Consider the following 21,131-nt stretch of genomic DNA (forward strand, 5'->3'; position numbering starts at 1 on the left):
TTCCCTCATTTGTAAAATGGGGATTAATAATAATAATGATGACGGTATTAAGCACTTACTATGTGCCGAGCACTGTTCTAAGCGCTGGGATAGGTACAAGGTTATCAGATTGTCCCACGTGGGGCTCACAGTCTTAATCCCCGTTTTACAAATGAGGTAACTCAGCAGGGAGACTGTGAGCCCCATGTGGGATAGGATTATCTTGTATCTACCCCAGTGCTTAGTACGATGCCTGGCACGTAATAAGCGCTTAAAAATATCATTAAAAAAATGGACAGGTTGCAAGTTCCCGTTCGGCTTTCTGGCCCAGGAGGCGGAGTGGGTGGAGATGAAGGTGGTTTTGTATTCGCTGTAGATACACTGAGTGTGGACCTAGGTCTGAAATAGCAATCCCTTGGGTGTGTAAGTGTGCGGATGCATCCACCTCACATCTCGCTCATCTAATTTCTTTCGCTATCGACCTCTTGCTCATCTCCTCCCTCCTGTCTGGACTTCCCTCCCCCATCTCCTCCTACAGGCCAGCTCTCTCCCCATCCTCATAGTAAGCGCTTCATAAATGCCATCATTATTATTATTATCCTCAAAGTCCTACCAAAATCACATCTCCTCCAGGAGACTTTCTCTGATTAATCTCTCATCTCTTCACCCTATTTCCTTCCCTATTACATCATCTATGCATTTGAATCCTTACCCCTTAAGTACTCTGATACTCACCAAACCCCAGCCCCACAGCCCTTATGTGCATAACCTTATACTCTGTAATAATAATAATGATGATGGTATTTGTTAAGCGCTTACCATGTGCGAAGCACTGTTCTAAGCGCTGGGGGGGGGGGGAATACAAGGTGATCAGATTGTCCCACGGGGGGCTCACCGTCTTCATCCCCATTTTGCAGATGAGGGAACTGAGGCCCAGAGAAGTTAAGTGACTTGCCCAAAGTCACACAGCTGACAATTGACGGAGCTGGGATTTGAACCCATGACCTCAGACTCCAAAGCCTGGGCTCTTTCCACTGAGCCACGCTGCTCGGTTTTCTCTCCTACCTGTAATTTATTATAGCGTCTATCTCCCCCATTAGACTGTAAGCTCCTTGAGGGCTGGAATCATGTCCACTTACTCTATTGAACTCTCCTAAACATTTAGCAATCAATCAATCAATCAATCGTATTTATTGAGCGCTTACTGTGTGCAGAGCACTGTACTAAGCACTGCACACGGTACATGGTAAGGGCTCAGTAAATGCCATTGGTTGATTATAAGCCCATTGTTGGGTAGGGACCGTCTCTAGATGTTGCCGACTTGTACTTCCCAAGCGCTTAGTACAGTGCTCTGCACACAGTAAGTGCTCAATAAATACGATTGAATGAATTGCCCCCTTTTTCCTCTCCTCCTCCCCATCCCCCCCACCTCCTTCCCCTCCCCACAGCACCTGTATATATGTTTGTACAGCTTTATTACTCTATTTATTTTCCTTGTACATATTTATTATTCTATTTATTTTATTTTTTATTTTGTTAATATGTTTACTTTTGTAGTCTGTCTCCCCCTTCTAGACTGTGAGCCCGCTGTTGGGTAGGGACCGTCTCTAGATGTTGCCGACTTGTACTTCCCAAGCGCTTAGTACAGTGCTCTGCACACAGTAAGTGCTCAATAAATACAATTGAATGAATTGCCCCATTTTTCCTTTCCTCCTCCCCATCCCCCACCCTACCTCCTTCCCCTCCCCACAGCACCTGTATATATGTTTGTACAGATTTATTACTCTATTTATTTTCCTTGTACATATTTTTATTTTATTTTGTTAATATGTTTTCTTTTGTAGTCTGTCTCCCCCTTCTAGACTGTGAGCCCGCTGTTGGGTAGGGACCGTCTCTAGATGTTGCCGACTTGTACTTCCCAAGCGCTTAGTACAGTGCTCTGCACACAGTAACCGCTCAATAAATACGATTGAATGAATGCATTAATTAAAGTAAGGGGCTGCTTTCTAGCTTGATTCATTCAATCATATTTATTGATGAAGACCTGTCACTGACGGCTGCCTTAGAGATAGATCTCCTGGGCCAGATGGGTCTAAAATCATTTCCAGAAAGCCGATGCCATGAAAGGAGCCCAGCAGGATGCGATGGGGGATGTAACCAGGTCTCCCAGGCTCAGAAATCAGTTATTGGTATTCAGTGAGCATTTACCGTGTGCAGAGCATTGTACTAAGCGCTTGGGAGAGTACACTACAACAGAGGTGGTGGACACGTCCCTTGCCCGCAGGGAGCTTACGAGCTTGTTGTCTGTCTCCCCTCCTTCTCGATGTGAGCCCGTTGTTGGGTAGGGACCGTCTCTAGATGTTGCCGACTTGGACTTCCCAAGCGCTTAGTACAGTGCTCTGCACACAGTAAGCGCTCAATAAATACGATTGGAGGAATGAATTAGCGGGGGAGACGGACGTTACTCCGTTATGGATAGGTATCCAAGTGCTGCGGGGCTGAGGGTGGGGTGACTACGAGAAGCAGCGTGGCCTAGTGGATAGAGCACAGGTCTGGGAGCCGGGAGGTCGTGGGTTCGAATCCAGACTCTGCCGCTTGTCTGCTATGTGACCCTTCTAGACTGTGAGCCCACTGTTGGGTAGGGACCGTCTCTATATGTTGCCAACTTGTACTTCCCAAGCTCTTAGTACAGTGCTCTGCACACAGTAAGCGCTCAATAAATACGATTGATTGATTGATTGATTGACCTCGGGCGAGTCCCTTCACTTTTCCGTGCCTCAGTTACCTCCCGGGCTCGGGAGTCAGAGGTCATGGGTTCTAATCCTGGCTCTGCCACTTGTCAGCTGTGTGACCTTGGGAAAGTCACTTAACTTCTCACTTATGAGAAGCAGCGTGGCTCAGTGGAAAGAGCCCGGGCTTTGGAGTCGGAGGTCACGGGTTCAAATCCCGGCTCCGCCCATTGTCAGCTGTGTGACTTTGGGCGAGTCACTGCTCTTCTCTGTGCCTCAGTTACCTCATCTGTAAAATGGGGATTAAGACTGTGAGCCCCCCGTGGGACAACCTGATCACCTCGTAGCCTCCCCAGCGCTTAGAACAGTGCATCGCACGTAATAAGCGCTTAATAAACGCTATTGTTATTCTTATCATCTGCAAAAGGGGTATTGAGACGGTGAGCCCCACGTGGGTCTGTGTCCAACTTGATTACCTCGTATCTACCACAGTGCTTGGCACAGAGTAAGTGCTTAACAAATACCATCGTTATTATTATTATTACCAAATGCTTAGCGGGTACAGACATAAGTGCACGGTGAGGAAAAAGGAGAGGGAGTCCTCCGACCTCTCCTACCCCGACTCCTCCAGCTTCTATTCCAGGCGAGTCACATTTACTGTGCACCCACTGGTTGTATGACACTGTTCTAGCTTCCACCTGCTCGCTCTGCCCACAGCCCCCCTCCTCCCTGCTCATCCGCTCCCAGACGGATCCCTGGCTCCCAACGCCAGATTGTCTCTGGGATCCAACCTAAGCACGGGGACTGTACCCGGGGACCGCGTGTTCCCCTGGGAACTGTTGGGTAGGGACCGTCTCTATACGTCACCACCTTGTACTTCCCAAGCGCTTAGGACAGTGCTCTGCACACAGTAAGCGCTCAATAAACACGATTGATTGATTGAGCGGCTGCTGGGCCGGGCGGCCGTTTTGCCACCTTGTCCCCCCTGTCAGGGAAGGCCAGAGGAATCACCCACCATGCTTGACTCCCTGCTCTTCTTTTCCAGCTGCCTTTTCCCTAAGTGTCCAACGGGCCCTCGCAAATCGAAACACTGCCCGGCAACAAGTGATGCCGGCCGAAGGGCCAATGGGGCCGTGGATCCTTCACCTGCCTCGATAACCCCCCTTCATGCTTTAGTGGAGGGGGCGTAGGGTATTTCCAACTTTTGCCATTATGCTGCTTTCACTTCCGCAGGGGGGGACAAATCAAGTTGCTCTTCAGCATCGCCTAGAAGAGCCCGGGCGAGGTGTAGCCAGAGCCCAGACGCCTGCAGCCGTGGTGGAGGAGACAGCAACGGCAGCAGAGACAGCTTTGACTCCCGGGGGGAACAACCAGCCAGCCAGCACCATGGAGGATCAGCAACGCCTCATCTCCAACCCCGAACGCGTGCCAATCATGGGAGTGAACTCCAGATCCCCACGGTATATATGCGGCTATTTTTTTTTATGGCTTTTAAGCACTCGCTATGCACCAGTTACTGTTCTACGAGCTGGGGTAGATACAAGCTAATCAGGTTGGACACAGTCCCTGTCCCACTTAGAGCTCAGTCTTAATCCCCATTTTACCGATGAGGTAACTGAGGCCCAGAGAAGTTAAACGACTTACCCAAGGCCCCTCAGCAGACAAGTGGTGGGGCAGGGATTAGAACGCAGGTCTCTCTGACTCCTGGGCATTCAGTAGGCCACACTGCTTCCGAAAAGATTTGTGAGAGCTATTCCTATTCCTATTTCTAATCCAATTTCTATTCCTATTTCTATATCGTTTTGTCCTTGCCAATCAACTTCAGTTCCTGAGGGTGCTGGGGACAGGATAGTTTTCTAAAGGGCTCCTGGGGTTAGGTGAGTGAGAAGAGCTTCACACTGGGGTCTAAGGGTTGGCTAACACGGAGCATCTTCCTTAGGGAGACTCTTCCGGCTAGGTGGTTTAGCCTGGAGTGTGGTTAAGGGAAAAGTTGGTCCTCCCTGAATCCTCCGAGGTGGGGAACGGTCCTAAGTCCACAGGATGCAGCCCCTGACCGTAACTCAGCAGCTGCACCGCACCTGAGGGTCCCGGGTTGGCTGTCGAGTCTTTGCCGGTCCGCTTGGCTTTCAGCGTCAGGCAGTTGGCGTTCGTTGGGCTGAGGGAGGGGAAGCAGGAGCCTGGGGGTCAGGTGGCGGAGGCCGAGCTGGCGGCCCTGTTTCGTGGGGGACCATTCAGCCTTCATCATCCCCGGCCCTCGGCAGAGTAGAGCTGGGTGTGATGCCAGCTTGGCTGCCTCTGCCTGATCCCCCAGGCTCCGACCATCTGGGGCCACAGGCCCCTGCCCTCCGCAGAGATGGAGGTAGCGGCCGCCCCACTTTGTACCAAATGGGGTACATTTACTAACCTAAAAAAAGGCTTTCGAATTAAGGGAACTGGCGTGCTAACAGTTGGACTTCAGCCAAAAAGAAATCGGAAGCCAGTGACGTCATCCTGCTCCGGTCAATCAGAAATTCCTCAGGGCCTGACGTCCACAGTTGCCAGGCAGAAGGGGTTTCTGAGAAGCCCTGGACCACACACGGGGAATGGTAGCAGAGCTATCGGAGAGCTCACTGGGCTCCGAAGGTCACCCAATCTGGCCCTGAAGTCTCCACACTTGTACTTTTTTTATGGTTTTGGATTAAGCTCTTACGATGCATCAGGCACTGTACTAAGCGCTGGGGTAGATACCAGCTAATCGCGTTGGGCACAGTCCATGTCCCACTTGGAGTTCACTGACAATCCCCATTTACAGATGAAGAAAATGAGGCTCAGAGACGTGAAGTGACTTGACCAAGGTCACACAGCAGACAAGTGGCAGAGCCGGGATTAGAACCCGGGTCATTCTGACTCCTAGGCCTGTCCTCTATCGATTGGTCTAGGAGTTCCTCCAGGTACAGAGGACAGGGATCTGGTCCTGACCAAGGAGCAATACAAACTGGTTCTTTAACCAAAATTCACTGCCGGACCAATTGGGGTGGCCCTACCTTTCTCCTCTTGCTCTTTCAACCAGTTATCAGAGCAATTTGGCCTTTCATCTGAACTGGGTCTAGCTTGAGTTACAGTTAAAAAAAATTCTCATTCAATCAAATCACATCGGTCCCATATACCTGAAATAACCCCACCACATTTTGCTATGGTTTCATTATCTTCTCTTGAGTTTCTACAGTTGGAAAACGGTATGTAGCTAGACTGACTAAGCAGATTCTAGCCCAAACCCGTACTCTCCCGTCCTGGAAGTTGCCGCAGAGGTGGAAGCCTGGGAGAGGGGAGAGGGGAAGACGACCTTATTCCATATGCAGTTGGTTTCGACTTTTAATTCGGGTGCTAAATCTGGAACTTGCCTAATCCATTAGCATCCACTCATTCCTTATTTGAAAATAGCAGCTGATGGGTCAGACCCTCTAAAACGTCTTTTACCCAGCAACATGAGATGCGCTAATCAGGTTGCTTCTGGCATGGGCCATCCTGGGACCTCCTCCAGCCACGGGGCCATTGTGGAGGAGGGGAGGGAGGGAAGGGAGGACCTGGACCGAAGGGAAGATGAACTAGAAATTGCTCCCTGCCTCCTAGAGATCTCAGGGTGGGGAAAACAAGAAGGTTCCTTCTCCTTGGTGCAGTTCAATTTCAGCAGCTACTCTGAGGCCTAGTCTGAGCTGCTGTGGGGCCTGAGGCTGGGTGCCCGGCCCTCATGGAGTCCCACCTGAAGAGGCCTGTTGGGAGAAGGGCCTCTCAAGCGCTTAGTCCAGTGCTCTGCACACAGTGAGCGCTCAATAAATACGATTGATTGAATGAATGAATGCAGCCCAGCCTGGAACCGTTTCCTGAGGGTGGGCTGGGGGTCCTCTCACTCTTCTTTTTCGGGAGGGGCCTCTTGGAGAGCCCTGGGACAACGTGCCTTTCTCCCTCTCCACTTCTCAACCTACAGTGGCCTTCCATCCCAGTGGGGCTTCCTCCCCACTTCCCTCTCCACTCACTTCCCCAACAAACTCTGAAGGATTCTCAAAGCCCCCGCCCCTAACTCCCAACCCCCCAAGGGTTGGAGAAGTGTCCCCAAACCACGCAGGCTGCAAGACCCAAACAGCCAATGAGAATTAACATCAGGGCAGGCGTCATGAGTTGCTGGGCAAGAGGTTTCCAGAGGGGGTTCTCTGCTCATCCACGCTGCTAAAAATGACTCTGGGCCGGGTTTGGGACTTGGTGCGGTTTCCGCATGACTGTGGCACGCGTCCAGAGGAGATCGACGGGGGAGAGTTAGAAGCCCACCATCTCTCGGACCCAGCCCCAAGGCCTATTCTAGTAAAACCAGGCTCCTGTCACTGATTCACACTACACGGCAGCTGGAGAGCGCGCACACGTGCTCACATATAAAGAACATGCACACACACACACACCCAAGTCGGTGCCTGGCTCCTCCTCTCATTGTGACTCAGGGCTGGGTTCGGGTGCCAAGAACAGTGCTTTGCACATAGTAAGCGCTTAATAAATGCCATCAAAAAAAAAAATTCAGCTAGATTTTGCCCAGGAAGGCATTTGCTGGGATTGAAAAACTTCCCATTTGCTGGGCACAATTCTCCCAGGAGCTTGGGTGGGTGTAAGGCAGGTTGGTCTCCCGGGAAGCAGGAGGCCTCTGGGGACTGATGTTGTGGTCTCCATTGGCAGCGGAGTCCAGAGCCGATCCCCAATACCAGGGACAACCAGAAGCTTCCAGCCCCCCTGCTACCTTTGGGGTTTTTCCCACAACTTCTCCTTTTCACAGGTGACATGATCTCCAGGCCCCTCCTGACTTCCTCCTTCCCTTTTCTCCGAAATCGGATTCCCCTGCCTGTCCTCATTCATTCATTCATTCAATCGCATTTATTGAGCGCTTACTGTGTGCAGAGCACTGTACTAAGCGCTTGGGAAGTACAAGTTGGCAACATATAGAGACGGTCCCTACCCAACAGTGGGCTCACGGTCTAGAAGGGGGAGACAGAGAACAAGCATATTAACAAAATAAAATAAATAGAATAAATATGTACAAATAAAATAGAGTAATAAATACATACAAACATATACAGGTGCTGTGGGGTGGGGAAGAAGAGGGGGTGGAGGGGGAGAGGAAGGAGGGGGCTCAGTCTGGGAAGGCCTCCTGGAGGAGGTGAGCTCTCAGTAGGGCCTTGAAGGGAGGAAGAGAGCTAGCTGTCCTCCCCACCAAGGGATGGGATTTCCCTTGTCACTTTTACCCAATTCCTAGCCCTCGCTTTCCACCTCCCAGACAGACAGGCCCAGTTTGTGTGTCAGCTACCAGCTCCTAGGGAGAAAAGGACCCAGATTCCTGCCGGCATTTGGGGTTCCAGGGGTCTCCTGAAGCCCTCTGAACGGTCCCGATGGCCACGAGACGGCACCTGGCCCCCGTGGCCCTCGTCCAAGCCGCCAACTACCTTTTCTCCGACATCACCGACAATAGAAACAGTGGACGTTTCACGTCAGAGGGCCCCAACCGTGACGGAGGATGGGCAAGCTAGAAGCAAATCGATGACCTCCTTTAGAAGACAAACCTCCCAGGGGGGAGGGTCACTGGTTGGTGCCCAATCTATGCTCGGCCCAAGCAAGGTGCAGACAATAATAATAATAACAATAATAATAATAATAATAATAATAATAATCGTATTTATTAAGCACTTACTATGTGCAAAGCACTGTTCTAAGCGCCGGGGAGGTTACCAGGTGATCGGGTTGTCCCACGGGGGGCTCACAGTCTCAATCCCCATTTTACAGATGAGGTAACTGAGGCCCACAGAAGTGAAGTGGCTTGCCCAAAGTCACACAGCTGACAGTCGGCGGAGCCGGGATTTGAACCCATGACCTCTGACTCCAAAGCCCGGGCTCTTTCCACTGAGCCATGCTGCTTCTCTGCTGCTGCAGATCTGCCGTGCAAAGTGGAAACGGCCGGCAGCGTGAGCACATCTCTGCAGGCAACCAAATCAATCACTGATTGAGGGCTTACTGTGTGCAGAACACTGAACTAAGCACTTAGGAGAGTACAATACAAGACAGTTGGTGGATATGTTCCTCCCCCCAACACACAAACCTCCTCCTCGCTCCACTCAGCCCGGGACCGGCCCCCCAACCATCCACCTGCTTGGCTTGGGATGAGTCCCCCAGGGCACCTCTTCATTCATTCAATCGTATTTATTGAGCGCTTACTGGGTGCAGCGCACTGTACTAAGCGCTTGGGAAGTACAAGTTGGCAACCTCTTCCTTGGCCTCTGCTCCTCAGAGGCCTGCAGAGAGCGGGTCCATGGGGGATGGCCCAAGCCCTATGCGTCTCTGTGCCCCTCAGCAGGTCCTGCGGCAGCGGGACCGTCTACACCGTCTTCTCCCTGCTGGCGACCCTGCTCATCGCCGGCCAGGCGGTGACCGTCTACTTCGTGTACCAGCAGCAGCAGAACATCAACAAGCTCACCCTGACATCCCAGAACCTGCAGCTCGAGTCCCTTCAGAGGAAACTGCCCAAGCGTAAGCCTCCCCCTCGCTTCCTCCCTCCCTCTTTCCTTTCCTCTTTCCACACACAGCCTAGAACCTGCAGATTGAGGCTCTCGGGATGAAACTCCCCAGGCCTAAGTTTCTCCATCCCTCCTTACCACTGCCCTAAAAATGCCCTGGGACAGGGATGGGCCTCCCGCCCAACTCTCCCACCCCTCTTCCAGATGTCCCCGCACACTTCCCGAATCACCCGCTCCTCTTCAGGTGCCGCACAAGAGGCTGGGGGTGGGGGAGGTCTGTTCTTCCCACTTCGCCCCACCAACTGGGACACTTTAACCTCCGGGCAAAGGGGACAACCGCTTCAGTGCCCTCGCTCTCGGGAGGAGCCTCACATCCCACCCTGGGGCAGCGGAGGGTGAGAGGGCCACCACTTTCACCGCTCTTTCCTCCACCGACTGGGCAGTGCCCTCCGGCAGCATCAGGCAGGGTAGGGCACGTGTCCCAGGGTGAGTGTGAACTTTGGCAGGGTTTGGGGGTCATTTGGCTGTGCCAGGCCCACCAGAGCCATGATCTGGCCCTGTCCCAATCTGGTGAGTTAGCTCTTGGAGTAAATACTCTTCTCCTCAACCACCCCCGGTTGCCCCAACCAGGCTTGTTCTACGGGTCGATGGGGGTAGAGGGGCTGTACTCACCCCTCCCTTTCCCTCTGGCCCACAGCACACGTGCCATTCAGCAAGCTGCGCGTGGCCCAGCCCCTGCTCATGAGGGAAGCAGCCCCAGAGAACCTCCCATCCAACGCCAACCTGGCGGTAAGGACCTCCACTCCATCGCCTCCGCTCCTGGATGCCTAATCCCAGTGAGATGCTGTCACCCACCCCCCTGAAGCCCTTCCCCCTGACTGCGGGGGGCAAGGGCAGCCCGGCCTGAGGCCGCTCTGTCATTCATTCATTCAATCGTACTTATTGAGTGCTGTGTGCAGAGCACGGGACTAAGCGCTTGGGAAGTACAAGTTGGCAAAATATAGAGACGGTCCCTACCCAACAGCGGGCTCACAGTCTGTCCTGGTCCTTTGCCTTAGTGGAGGGGTCTGGTGGGTGTGGGGAGGGAGATGGCCTGGCCTTTCTCACAACACCCACCTTGGGCAAGGAGGTGGGGTAGTTAAAGGCCGCTGGAAGGGTCCATCCAGGCTGACTGGGTGGTAAAGGTGGGGTCCCCGGTGCCCCCTCATCCCCTGACTTCCTCCCTGCCCCTTCACAGCTCAGCAACAGCACCAAGGACCAAGTGATGCACCTTCTGCTGGTAAGAGCTCCCTGGGAGCAGAGGGGAGGGGAGGTGTCTCTTGGCTGGGACACAGGGCACATCTCAATCGTTAGACCCAATTCTGGGGGTCACTTAGGGGCAGCTTACTGAGCTAGGTGGGTGACCCCTAGTTGGCAGTGAGCTGGGTCCTAAGCCCCACCTCCAGTATGGAGGGGGGAAGGAGGGCATAATAATGGCATTTATTAAGCGCTTACTATGTGCAAAGCACTGTTCTAAGCATCAAAAACTCTGCTGGGGGGTGGGGGGACTCCACCTTGGCCCCTCACTGGGGCTCCATCTGCTTGACTCTCGTCTCCTTGGTCCCCACAGAAGGGGGGCTTCCCCAAGATGTACCCGGAACTCAACGAGAGCTTCCAGGACAACATGGAACAACTGAAGAGCAACATGGGGCACGAGAGCTGGCAGGTCAGGACTCGAAGCTGCTGAGGGGCTTCTCCCTGTTGTCTCCCCCTCACCTCAAGGAGTGGTGGGGGGCCAATTGGTCTGGGCCGGGAGCGGGGAGAGGGTAGCCACAGGAAGCTTGGCACAAATCTCCCCCTTCTAGACTGTGAGCCCACTGTTGGGTAGGGACCGTCTCTATATGTTGCCAACTCGGACTTCCCAAGCGCTTAGTACAGTGCTCTGCACACAATAAGCGCTCAGTAAATACGATTGAGTGAATGAATGAACAGTCAAGTCACCCCTACCAGGCTGTGGTCCTGGATACTCAGGTGCTCTGCCCAAGCGCTTAGTACAGTGCTCTGCACACAGTAAGCGCTCAATAAATATGATTGATGATGACGATGATGATGATGCCAGCACACGGCCCTTCAGCTAGGTGGGCAGGGAAGATAGACCTCCAAACTCTCCACGTTTCAACTCACCAGAGAAGCAGCGTGGCTCAGTGGAAAGAGCCCGGGCTTTGGAGTCAGAGGTCATGGGTTCAAATCCCAGCTCCGCCAACTGTCCGCTGTGTGACTTTGGGCAAGTCACTTCACTTCTCCGGGCCTCAGTTACCTCACCTGGAAAATGGGGATGTGGGACAATTCATTCATTCATTCCATCGTATTTATCGAGCGCTTACTGTGGGCAGAGCACTGTACTAAGCGCTTGGGAAGTACACGTTGGCAACGTATAGAGACGGTCCCTACCCAACAGTGGGCTCACGGTCTAGAAGTCTAGACAATCTGATCACCTTGCATCTTCCCCAGCGCTTAGAACAGTGCTTTGCACATAGTAAGCGCTTAACAAATGCCATCATCATTAGCTCACCGCTCTGGGTTTCAATTCCCAGTCCTTGGGGCAGGGTCACATGGCCTAAAGAGCTGGGGGTGTGAGTTCTACTGGGTGTCTCTCCTCCCTCCAGAACTTTAAGCACTGGATGCATCACTGGCTCCTCTTTGAGCTGAGCAAGAAGCCCCAGGACGCAGTGCCAACCGAGACCCCGAAGCATGTGACTCCCAAGAAAGGTACGGGGGAGTCAGGGGTGGTGATGGGGGTGGAAGGGGGGAGGGCAAGGCTGGAGGGCAGCACGGCGCCGGGAGAGCTGAGATCCTAGACCTGAGGAAACACCTGAGAGGAGCAAGCTGTCCCAGGCTGTGTCCTGGTGCCCACCCCCGTAGGGCGGGCACCAAGGCACTGACCCGCTCTAATCCAGCTGGCCAGGCTCTCCTGAAGACATAAGGTGGTACTGACCCTAAAAAGAGTAGGGAATCCTGCAGAGGCAGGGGAGGAGCCCCAATACCTAGGTTGCCCCCACCCCATAGTGCCTGACTCCCAACAGACACCCACATAAGCATGTCCACTCCCCGAAGTCCAGACCCCCCCGAGGGACGTCCCACGAGGGACAGGAACCCTAACTTCCAACTGCGTTTCCTCCCCCAGCACTTCATATAGTGCCCTGCACCCTGCAAGCCCTATCCGATGACCCAGTTCAGCTCACCGACCCAGCCTGGCTAGCCAGTGTGCTTCGGTTGCAGGGTCTACTGGGCCTGCCCCAGTGCCCAGGACACCTGGCAGGCCGGACCTGGAGCCAAATTACGGTGACCAAGCCCGGCTAGGGTCCTGTGCAGATCCTGGGGCTTGCTGGACTCCACCTCTAGGTCCCCAGCATCCAGCCGGGACCTACCAGGGAGAGCCCCTCTTTCCTGGGAGATTACCCAGGGGTAGGGCAGAATCTTGGTATCACCCATCAAAGTCTGAAGGAAGTGGAGAAAGTCCGCTTGGTTCCCTGCCCGGGCCTCTGGGCCTGAGGGATTCTCCTGTCAGAACGATCCCCACCTCTCCGTGGCTTTCTCCAGCCGGCCGCCCGGTCTTCAGGGGCACATCCATCTCACCCTTCACTTGCGCCCTGGGAGGCCTGGGCAGTTTCCATCTCCTCCTGGTCTTGACTCCCTCTGGGGAAACCAAAGTACCTAGCTGACTCCCAACTCCAGTCACCAGCGTATGGCCCTCTCATCCACTCACGCTGTGGCCCCCAGCAAGCCCCCTTCTCTTCCAGAACTCAGTTTCCCCATCCAAGGAGTGGGTGGCACGTGGCCGGGAAGTGCTGCCGAACGGTCAGAGCCGGACTGGGACCCTGCGGGGTGCCCACGGGGGAGAGATTGGCCCGAGGAGGGAGAACTCCTCCTGAGCCCACTCACCCCTCCTCCCACGCTTGTCGCTTTAGTTCTGACCAAGTGCCAGCAGCAAGCCAGTCTGGTCCCACCAGTCCACCCGGGCCAGTTCCGCCCCAAGTGCGACGAGAACGGCAATTATCTGCCCCTCCAGTGCCAGGGCAGCACCGGCTACTGCTGGTGCGTCTACTCAAATGGCACCATGATCACTGGCACTGAGAGTCGCACCCGCAACAACTGCAGCGGTAAGCAGCGCCGCACCTGCTGCCCCGGGTGAGGGCCGGACCGGTGCCCTCCAGCCGGGCTCTTGGCCGCCGAAATGCCCTCCCAGGGACAAGTTAGCCTCAGAATGGAGCCCAGGGCAGTCGAGCCCACGCAGCCCCTGGGTAGGGGGATGAGCAAAGAGGATCCCAGAAGCAGGGAGGTTGGGGCCATCGGTTCCCCTCATCCTTCTCCCCCCGTGCTCCTCCCGTGGGAAGGGCCACTACGGGCTGTGATTTCCCCTGGCCTTGCAAGTGGCCGTGGGAAGGGGGGGAGCTTGCTGAGGGCCCTCTGTATTCCACAGATCTCCTGGAGACCATGTCCTCGGGGCTGGGGCTGGACCCGATCCAAGGTAAGCCTCCTTCGGGCTGGCAGCCGGGGAAGGGGAGTGCCAGAAGAAGAGGTCGCCTCAACCTAGTCTTTCCCCAGCACATCCCACTGCCCTCCGCCCTGGCTAAGGGGGGCAAAAGGGAGGCTAGGTGGGGGTCTGGAGAGAGATTTTCGGCGGCCCAGTTGATTTCCAAAGGGATTGTAAACTGAGGACAGAGCACTGGTCTCGTAGGGGTTTATTTCCTAGGCTTCTCGCCCTGCGGGGAGGCCAGGAGGGTGGAGGAAAGGGGAGGGTGGACACCAGCATGGGCTGGATCAGACGCCGGGCCCTTAAGCCTCTCTCCTTCTCTTACTAGACATTTAGATGCAGCAACAGCAGTGGCGTAACAGAAGATGTGACAATTCCCCTCCCGCCCAGCTCTCCGCACAGCCCGCTTGGTGCTCCCTTGTTCTCCCTCCCCCTAACTCCCCTTCACAACCCCCATGCACCCCCCAAACCCTCAGACCCCTTCCCCTCTCCCCAGCTTTTGAAACGTTTAGGAAAGCCTCCGAAGCCAACAGCTTTAAGAGACACAAACCACCTGCCTCTGAGCCCAGGGCCGCCACCATCGCGATGGGAGGGTCCCTTTCCCCAGCCCCCTCTCCACAGGGCATCGGTCGGCAGCCTGCCAAGGTGCCACCGAGCCCCGCTGGGGATGGCGTGAGGGGAGGCGGTGCCCCCCTGCCCTCGCTGCTCCAAGCTAGAGACGAGCCAGCCACCCGCCACCTCTGCCCAAGTGATGCTCTAAATGGGTAACCGCTGGCAACGGCGAGACCAGGGCATCCTCACTGCGTGAACGCGGGCCAGGTGGGATCAAAGGTCAGGTAGAAGAGGGACCACCCCCTTGCCTTCTTCCCATTCCCACCTCCCCGAGCTGAAACCTAGAGCTCTCCCTGCAGAAAAGTCCCAGCTCATTCCGAAATAAATGTGGGAGACGGAAGGTGTCCGGTGTCTACCTGAGCTTCTTTCTTCTCCCCGGTCATCACGGAGCAAACAGACTTCATGGGGGCCAGCTCCTCGTCTTCAGCCAGGGACGCTTTACCATCAGAGAAGCAGCGTGGCTCAGTGGAAAGAGCCCGGGTGGCCATGGGTTCAAATCCCGACTCCGCCAACTGTCAGTCAGCTGTGTGACTTGGGGCAAGTTACTTCACTTCTCTGGGCCTCAGATCCCTTATCTGTAAAACGGGGGTTAAAACTGGGAGCCCCCCGTGGGACAACCTGATCACCTTGTACCCTCCCCAGAACAGTGCTTTGCACATAGTAAGCCCTTAATACCATCATTATTATTATTTTTCTTTGGGCCTCAGTTCCCTCATCTGTAAAATGGGGATGAAGACTGTAAGCCCCCCATGGGACAACCTGATCACCTTGTACCCTCCCCAGAACAGTACTTTGCACACAGTAAGCGCTTAGATACCATCATTATTATTGTTATTACTTGTACTTCCCAAGCGCTTAGTACAGTGCTCTGCACACAGTAAGCGCTCAATAAATACGATTATCACCTGAAGTCCAGCTGCCAGATCCTCCCCTCTGAGCCAACCCCACCAGCGATACCTAGGGACAAGGGTTGGGAGCACCGTGGACCCTGCCTCGGGGGAATTCACCCCAAAGGTCACTCCAGGGCCCTTCACTTCGCAGTCCCCAGAGGGGAAAAAGCAACCTCGTGGTCCCTCCACTCCATTGACTCCCAGCAAATCAAGCAGCGAGGCCTAGAAGAAGGAATACAAGCCTGGGAGTCAGGACCTGGGTTCGAATTCTAGTTCCGCTACCTAATAATGGCATTTATTAAGCGCTTACTATGTGCAAAGCACTGTTCTAAGCGCTGGGGAGGTTACAAGGCGATCAGGTTGTCCCACGGGGGGGCTCACAGTCTTAATCCCCATTTTACAGATGAGGTCACTGTAAGTGACTTGCCCAAGGTCACACAGCTGACAATTGGCGGAGCCGGGATTTGAACCCCTGACCTCTGACTCCAAAGCTCGTGCTCTTTCCACTGAGCCACTTGTCTGCTGGGTGATCTTGGACAAGTTACTCAACTTCTAATAATTATGGGATTTGTTAAGCGCTTACTACATGCGAGGCACCGTACTAAATGCTGCGGCAGATACAAGCAGATCTGGTTGAACACAGTCCCTGTCCTGCATAGGGCTCAGTCTTAATCCCCGTTTTACAAATGTGGTAACCGAGGCCCAGAAGTAAAGTGACTTACCCAAGGCCACTCGGCAGACACGTGGCAGAATTAGAACCCATGACCTTCTGAACACAGGCCCGTGCTCTACCCACTCCTGTGCCTGTTTCCTCAACTGCGAAATGTGGATTCAATCCTACTCCCTCTTACTTAGAATGTGAGTCAATCGTATTTATTGAGCGCTGTGTGCAGAGCGCTGTACTAAGCGCTTGGGAAGTACAAGTTGGCAACATATAGAGAAGGTCCCTACCCAACAGTGGGCTCACAGTCTAGAAGAACTAGAAGTCCCAAGCAGGATAGGGATTGTGCCCAACCCCAGTTCCTTCTATCTACCCCAGTGCTTAAAACAGTTCTTGACACATAGTAAGCTTTTAACAAGGATCATTAAGGAAAAAAACAAGGCCCTTTCAATCTGCTAATCAATGGTATTAATGAGCACTTAATGTGTGCTGGGCACTGTACAAAGCACCTAATACAACCAAGTTGGAAAAATACAATCCCTGCCCTGGGAAGGGCTTACAGTCTAGGGGGTGGAAGACACTAGCATCAATTATGAGGATGAAACAACAGCTCTCCCCTCTTGGTCCTCCCCAGCGTGGCTCATTGGAAAGAGCACGGGCTTTGGGGTCAGAGGTCATGGGTTCGAATTCCACCACTGTCAGCTGTGTGACTTTGGGCGAGTCACTTCACCTCTCTGTGCCTCAGTTCCCTCATCTGTAAAATGGGGATGAAGACTCTGAGCCCCCCGTGGGGCAACCTGATCAACTGGTAACCTCCCCAGCGCTTAGAACAGTGCTTTGCACATAGTAAGCGCTTAACAAATGCCATTATTATTGTTTTGGGACCAAACCTCAGCGAAGACCAAAAGGGAATGCTTGACCACCCTTTGGGAAAGGAATTCATTCCCACAGAAAATTGCAAAGGCCCGAAGTACCGGTTGGTTCCAAGGGATTTAAGTCCCTGCTAATGGAGTGTTACAGGGGAAACAGCAATGATAGCTGACACACTCAGAAACATCAAGGACCCCCCCCCCCCCCATCATCACATGCTTCACCCCAGGCTCCAGCTGTCACAGGTGGGGGACAGCAGAGTCCTGGGCTAGAAGGACTAGTGATCTAGAAAAGCAGCGTGGCTTAGTGGAAAGAGTCAGCGGTCGTGGGTTCTAATCCCAGCTTCGCCACTTGTCAGCTGGGTGACTTTGGGCAAGTCACTTCACTTCTCTGTGCCTCAGTTCCCTCATCTGTAAAATGGGGATTAAGTCTGTGAGCCCCACGTGGGACAACCCGATTACCCTGTATCTACCCCAGCGCTTAGAGCGGTGCTGGGCACATAGTAAGCGCTTAACAAATACCAACATTATTATTATTGTCTAGCCTAGGACTGTACTGGCTCCCTTTTTTATGTTCGAACAGGATGTCCTACACCAGCAGGCAGCTGGCTTACAGTTTCTCCCTCATTCATTCATTCAATCGTATTTATTGAGCGCTTACTGCCTGCAGAGCACCATACCAAGCGCTTGGGAAGTACAAGTCGGCAACATATAGAGACGGTCCCTACCCAACAACGGGCTCACAGTCTAGAAGGGGGAGACAGACAACAAAACAAGTAGATGGGTGTCAAAACTGTCAGAATTAATAGAATTATAACTATATGCACATCATTAATAGAGTAGTAGAGTAGTAAATACGTCATCCTGTCCTCTCATCATCATCTCATCAGGGATTAGCTCCATTTTAACAGGCAGGGAACCCGAGGCAGGGGACTGAGGAAAATCTGACAAATTGGGCCGTCAGGTGTCTGAGACCTTATGCGAATCACTTATCCTTTCTGGGCTTATTTCTCTCTGGAGCTTCTACATCAGCTCCCCTCTTCCTTGCCTTCTTGGGCGATGGGGCAGATTACAGGAGCCCCTCAGGGCAGAGAAAGCCCGTGCCAAAGGACAAGGAGCCCTCTCAGCTTTCCGTTCCTATTTCTTTGTGCCACGGACTTAGGTGAGAAAGCCAACATTCTCATTCCCGGTTTTCCTCTCCACCTCTGGAGCCATTCCCGGTCTTCCTCTCCACCTCTGGAGCGCTAGGAGGGAAGATGAGACGGGGAGGGAGTGTGGTCCTTGGGGGTATGTAAGAGGAACTGACAAAACCTTTCCCAACCAATGCCTTCCTTCCCCCACGGTGCCCTCACCTCACAGGAACTTCTCCGGGCCTCCATTTCCTCACCCGTAAAAAATGGGGATAAAACACCTGTTCTCCTTCTCCCTTTGTCTCAAGAGTCTTGACTCCAGCACTTAGTACAGTGCACACGGCAGGAACTGAAGAGATACCACCATTATTACTGAAATCTCCAACCAGAAACCTATTAGTCTTTTAGACTGTGAGCCTACTATTGGGTAGGGACTGTCTCTATATGTTGCCAACTTGTACTTCCCAAGCGCTTAGTACAGTGCTCAGCACACAGTAAGCGCTCAATAAATACGATTGATTGATTATTAGTCTATTCCAGTCCCAAACCAGGCCTGGCCTATGTTCAGAAAACCCCCCGCTTAAAAGGCAGAAAGTAAAACCGTATTTTCAGGGTCACATCACAGCCATACTCCACCTTCACTCCAAAATTTATTTTCCGGGCTCCTTAAGAAAAAAAAAATATAATATATATCTCTCTCTATATATCTACAAATAAGAATGACGACGACGACAAAGCCATCAACGTACAGCAACTGTTCCGGTCCGAATGCAGTTCAGAGTGCAAAATCTTTTACAAACACCGTGGGAACTCCGGGGAGTGGGGTTGTGATAAAAAAGTTAAAACACGGGGAGTACGGAAGGCCTCTGGAGGTATCGGCGTCACGGGGAGAACGGGGAGGAGAGTTTCATCTTTAAAAAAAAAAATATGCACATATATTATATTCCGATCTCCAAGGAGAGAGCACTGGGCTCTGCAGGAGAGGCAGGGGTGTCGGGGGGTGCGGGCAACCAGGCACATTTTCTGCTCCTCAGACAGACCAGATGTCCATGGGGGGCTCCCGGGGAATGGGGCAGTTAAAACACAGTTCCATCCCAAACGGCCACCACGGCCCGGCGAAGCAGAAGTTCGAGGCTCAGTTCTAAAAGCCAGAGAAAAGACAAACACACTTTTAAGATCTTGCATTTTCTTTCTCCACCACCCCGGCTCCCTCCAAGAGAAAGCGTCAGGGAAAAGGAAAACACCAGGGAAACCAAGAATTAAACAGTTCAGAAGCTCTACTGAGCAAGGAAGAAGACAACTCAGCCCCTTGTAAAAACAGTTCAGAAAACTCCTCCTCCCTTCTGTCATCTTCCTCCCTAGGCTCACTCATTCATTCAATCGTATTTATTGAGCGCTTACTGTGTGCAGAGCAATCAATCGTATTTATTGAGCGCGTACTGTGTGCAGAGCACTGTACTAAGCGCTTGGGAAGCACAAGTTGGCCACATATAGAGACGGTCCCTACCCAACAGTGGGCTCACAGTCTAGAAGGATGGCATTTATTAAGCGCTTACTACGTGCAAAGCACTGCTCTAAGCGCTGGGGAGGTTACAAGGTTGTCCCGTGGCGGGGGGCTCGCAGTCTTAATCCCCATTTTACAGATGGGGTCACTGAGGCCCAGAGAAGTCAAGTGACTCGCCCGAAGTCCCATAGCTGACAGCTGGCGGAGCCGGGATTAGAGAAGCTGCTAGAGAAGCAGCGGGGCTCAGTGGAAGGAGCCCGGGCTTTGGAGTCAGAGGTCGTGGGTTCAAATCCCGGCTCCGCCAACTGTCAGCTGTGGGACTTTGGGCAAGTCACTTAACTTCTCTGCGCCTCAGTTCCCTCATCTGTAAAACGGGGATGAAGACTGTGAGCCCCCTGTGGGACAACCTGATCACCTTGTAACCCCCCCAGCGCTTAGAACAGTGCTTTGCACATCGTAAGCGCTTAATAAATGCTATTATTATTATTATTATTATAACCCACGACCTCTGACTCCAAAGCCCGGGCTCTTTTCCACGGAGCCACGCTGCTTCTCGTGGCTCCCGACACCTTCTCCCAAATCTTCATTTCCTCTGCATTTTGCAGCCTGGGCCCTCTGCCCTCTTCGACCTCGGGAAGCCAGCAGCGCTCCAGCCTCGGCCCCACTCGGCTAGGTTTGCGGGCGCTCTGTGGGCCCCCACCGCGGGACCCGGGTGTGAGTGTCCCAGCCCTACCTCAGTGGGCCCGGCGCTTGGGGAAGCAACTGCTCAACCCCGGGCCAATTCACACAATCCACGTGCCCAAGAGCGGGCTTTGTAGCAGGAGGAGAGGGAAGGTGTCAGGTGGTCCTAAACTCATAATTCTGCACGAACAGAGAGAGAGACAGAGATAGAGAGACAGAGAGAGACAGAGAGACACAGAGAGAGCGTGCATGCATTCAAAGCTGCAGCACCAGCATGGCCAACGCAATGAACCGACAACCATACCTGCTGCTGGGGGCCCCCCCCGCCCCGTTCATTTAGACTGGTTGACTTTCTTTTCCTGCAACAGAGAGAGAGACGTCAAGTTCCCGGAGAACAGTGTCAAACAGAAGCAGCGTGGCTCGGTGGAAAGAGCCCGGGCTTTGGAGTCAGGGGTCGTGGGTTCCAATCCCGGCTCCGCCACTTGTCAGCTGGGTGACTTTGGGCAAGTCACTTCGCTTCTCTGGGCCTCAGTTACCTCACCTGTAAAATGGGGATGAAGTGCGCGAGCCCCACGTGGGACAACTTGATTACCTTGTAACCTTGATTACCTTGTACCTTTTAGACTGTGAGCCCTTTTAGACTGTGAGCCCACTGTTGGGTAGGGACTGTCTCTATATGTTGCCCATTTGTACTTCCCAAGCACTTAGTACAGTGCTCTGCACATAGTAAGCGCTCAATAAATACGATTGATGATTGATGATTGATTGATGATGATTACCTTGTAACCTCCCCAGTGCTTAGAACAGTAAGCGCTTAATAAATGCTATCATTATTATTATTATTGTACCTACCCCAGCACTTAGAACAGTGCTTTGCACATAGTAAGCGCTTAATAAATGCCATCATCATCATCATCACAATGCTTGTGCATTTGTCCCCTGGGGTGCTAATCTTTTTTCCGTTTTTTTTTGGGGGGTGGGGTGGAGGTTGCACATTAATTTTTTAAAATGGTATGTAAGTGCTTATTATATGGCAGAC

The 21,131-nt window shown here is 53.2% G+C and overlaps 2 protein-coding genes across 3 annotated transcripts in view; one reads left to right on the forward strand and one right to left on the reverse strand.

Moving 5' to 3' along the window:
- The first annotated feature begins 3,938 nt into the window (after nucleotides 1-3,938).
- On the forward strand, nucleotides 3,939-14,701 carry CD74 (CD74 molecule). 2 transcript variants are annotated; one of them, XM_038740663.1, is made up of 9 exons: nucleotides 3,939-4,168; nucleotides 9,070-9,245; nucleotides 9,930-10,021; nucleotides 10,470-10,511; nucleotides 10,842-10,937; nucleotides 11,878-11,980; nucleotides 13,180-13,371; nucleotides 13,692-13,739; nucleotides 14,074-14,701. In XM_038740663.1, the coding sequence occupies exons 1-9, from the start codon at nucleotides 4,095-4,097 to the stop codon at nucleotides 14,079-14,081; spliced, it is 831 nt and encodes a 276-aa protein (XP_038596591.1). In that variant the 5' UTR covers nucleotides 3,939-4,094; the 3' UTR covers nucleotides 14,082-14,701. The 2 variants fall into 2 exon arrangements, with proteins under 2 accessions (XP_038596591.1, XP_038596592.1); XM_038740664.1 differs by having other exon boundaries at nucleotides 9,073-9,245.
- Nucleotides 14,702-18,538: 3,837 nt separating this feature from the next.
- Nucleotides 18,539-21,131, reverse strand: part of TCOF1 (treacle ribosome biogenesis factor 1) — a 48,669-nt gene continuing 46,076 nt past the window's right edge. Inside the window, exons 27-28 of the mRNA XM_038772262.1 lie at nucleotides 20,397-20,451; nucleotides 18,539-19,048 (exon numbers count right to left, since the gene is read on the reverse strand). Of these exons, the coding sequence (XP_038628190.1) occupies nucleotides 20,425-20,451 (27 nt within the window). The 3' untranslated portion in view covers nucleotides 18,539-19,048; nucleotides 20,397-20,424. The remainder of the gene's footprint in view (nucleotides 19,049-20,396; nucleotides 20,452-21,131) is intronic.

The sequence above is a fragment of the Tachyglossus aculeatus genome, chromosome X1 (assembly GCF_015852505.1).
Source record: "Tachyglossus aculeatus isolate mTacAcu1 chromosome X1, mTacAcu1.pri, whole genome shotgun sequence".
NCBI classification, from domain to species: Eukaryota; Metazoa; Chordata; class Mammalia; order Monotremata; family Tachyglossidae; genus Tachyglossus; species Tachyglossus aculeatus.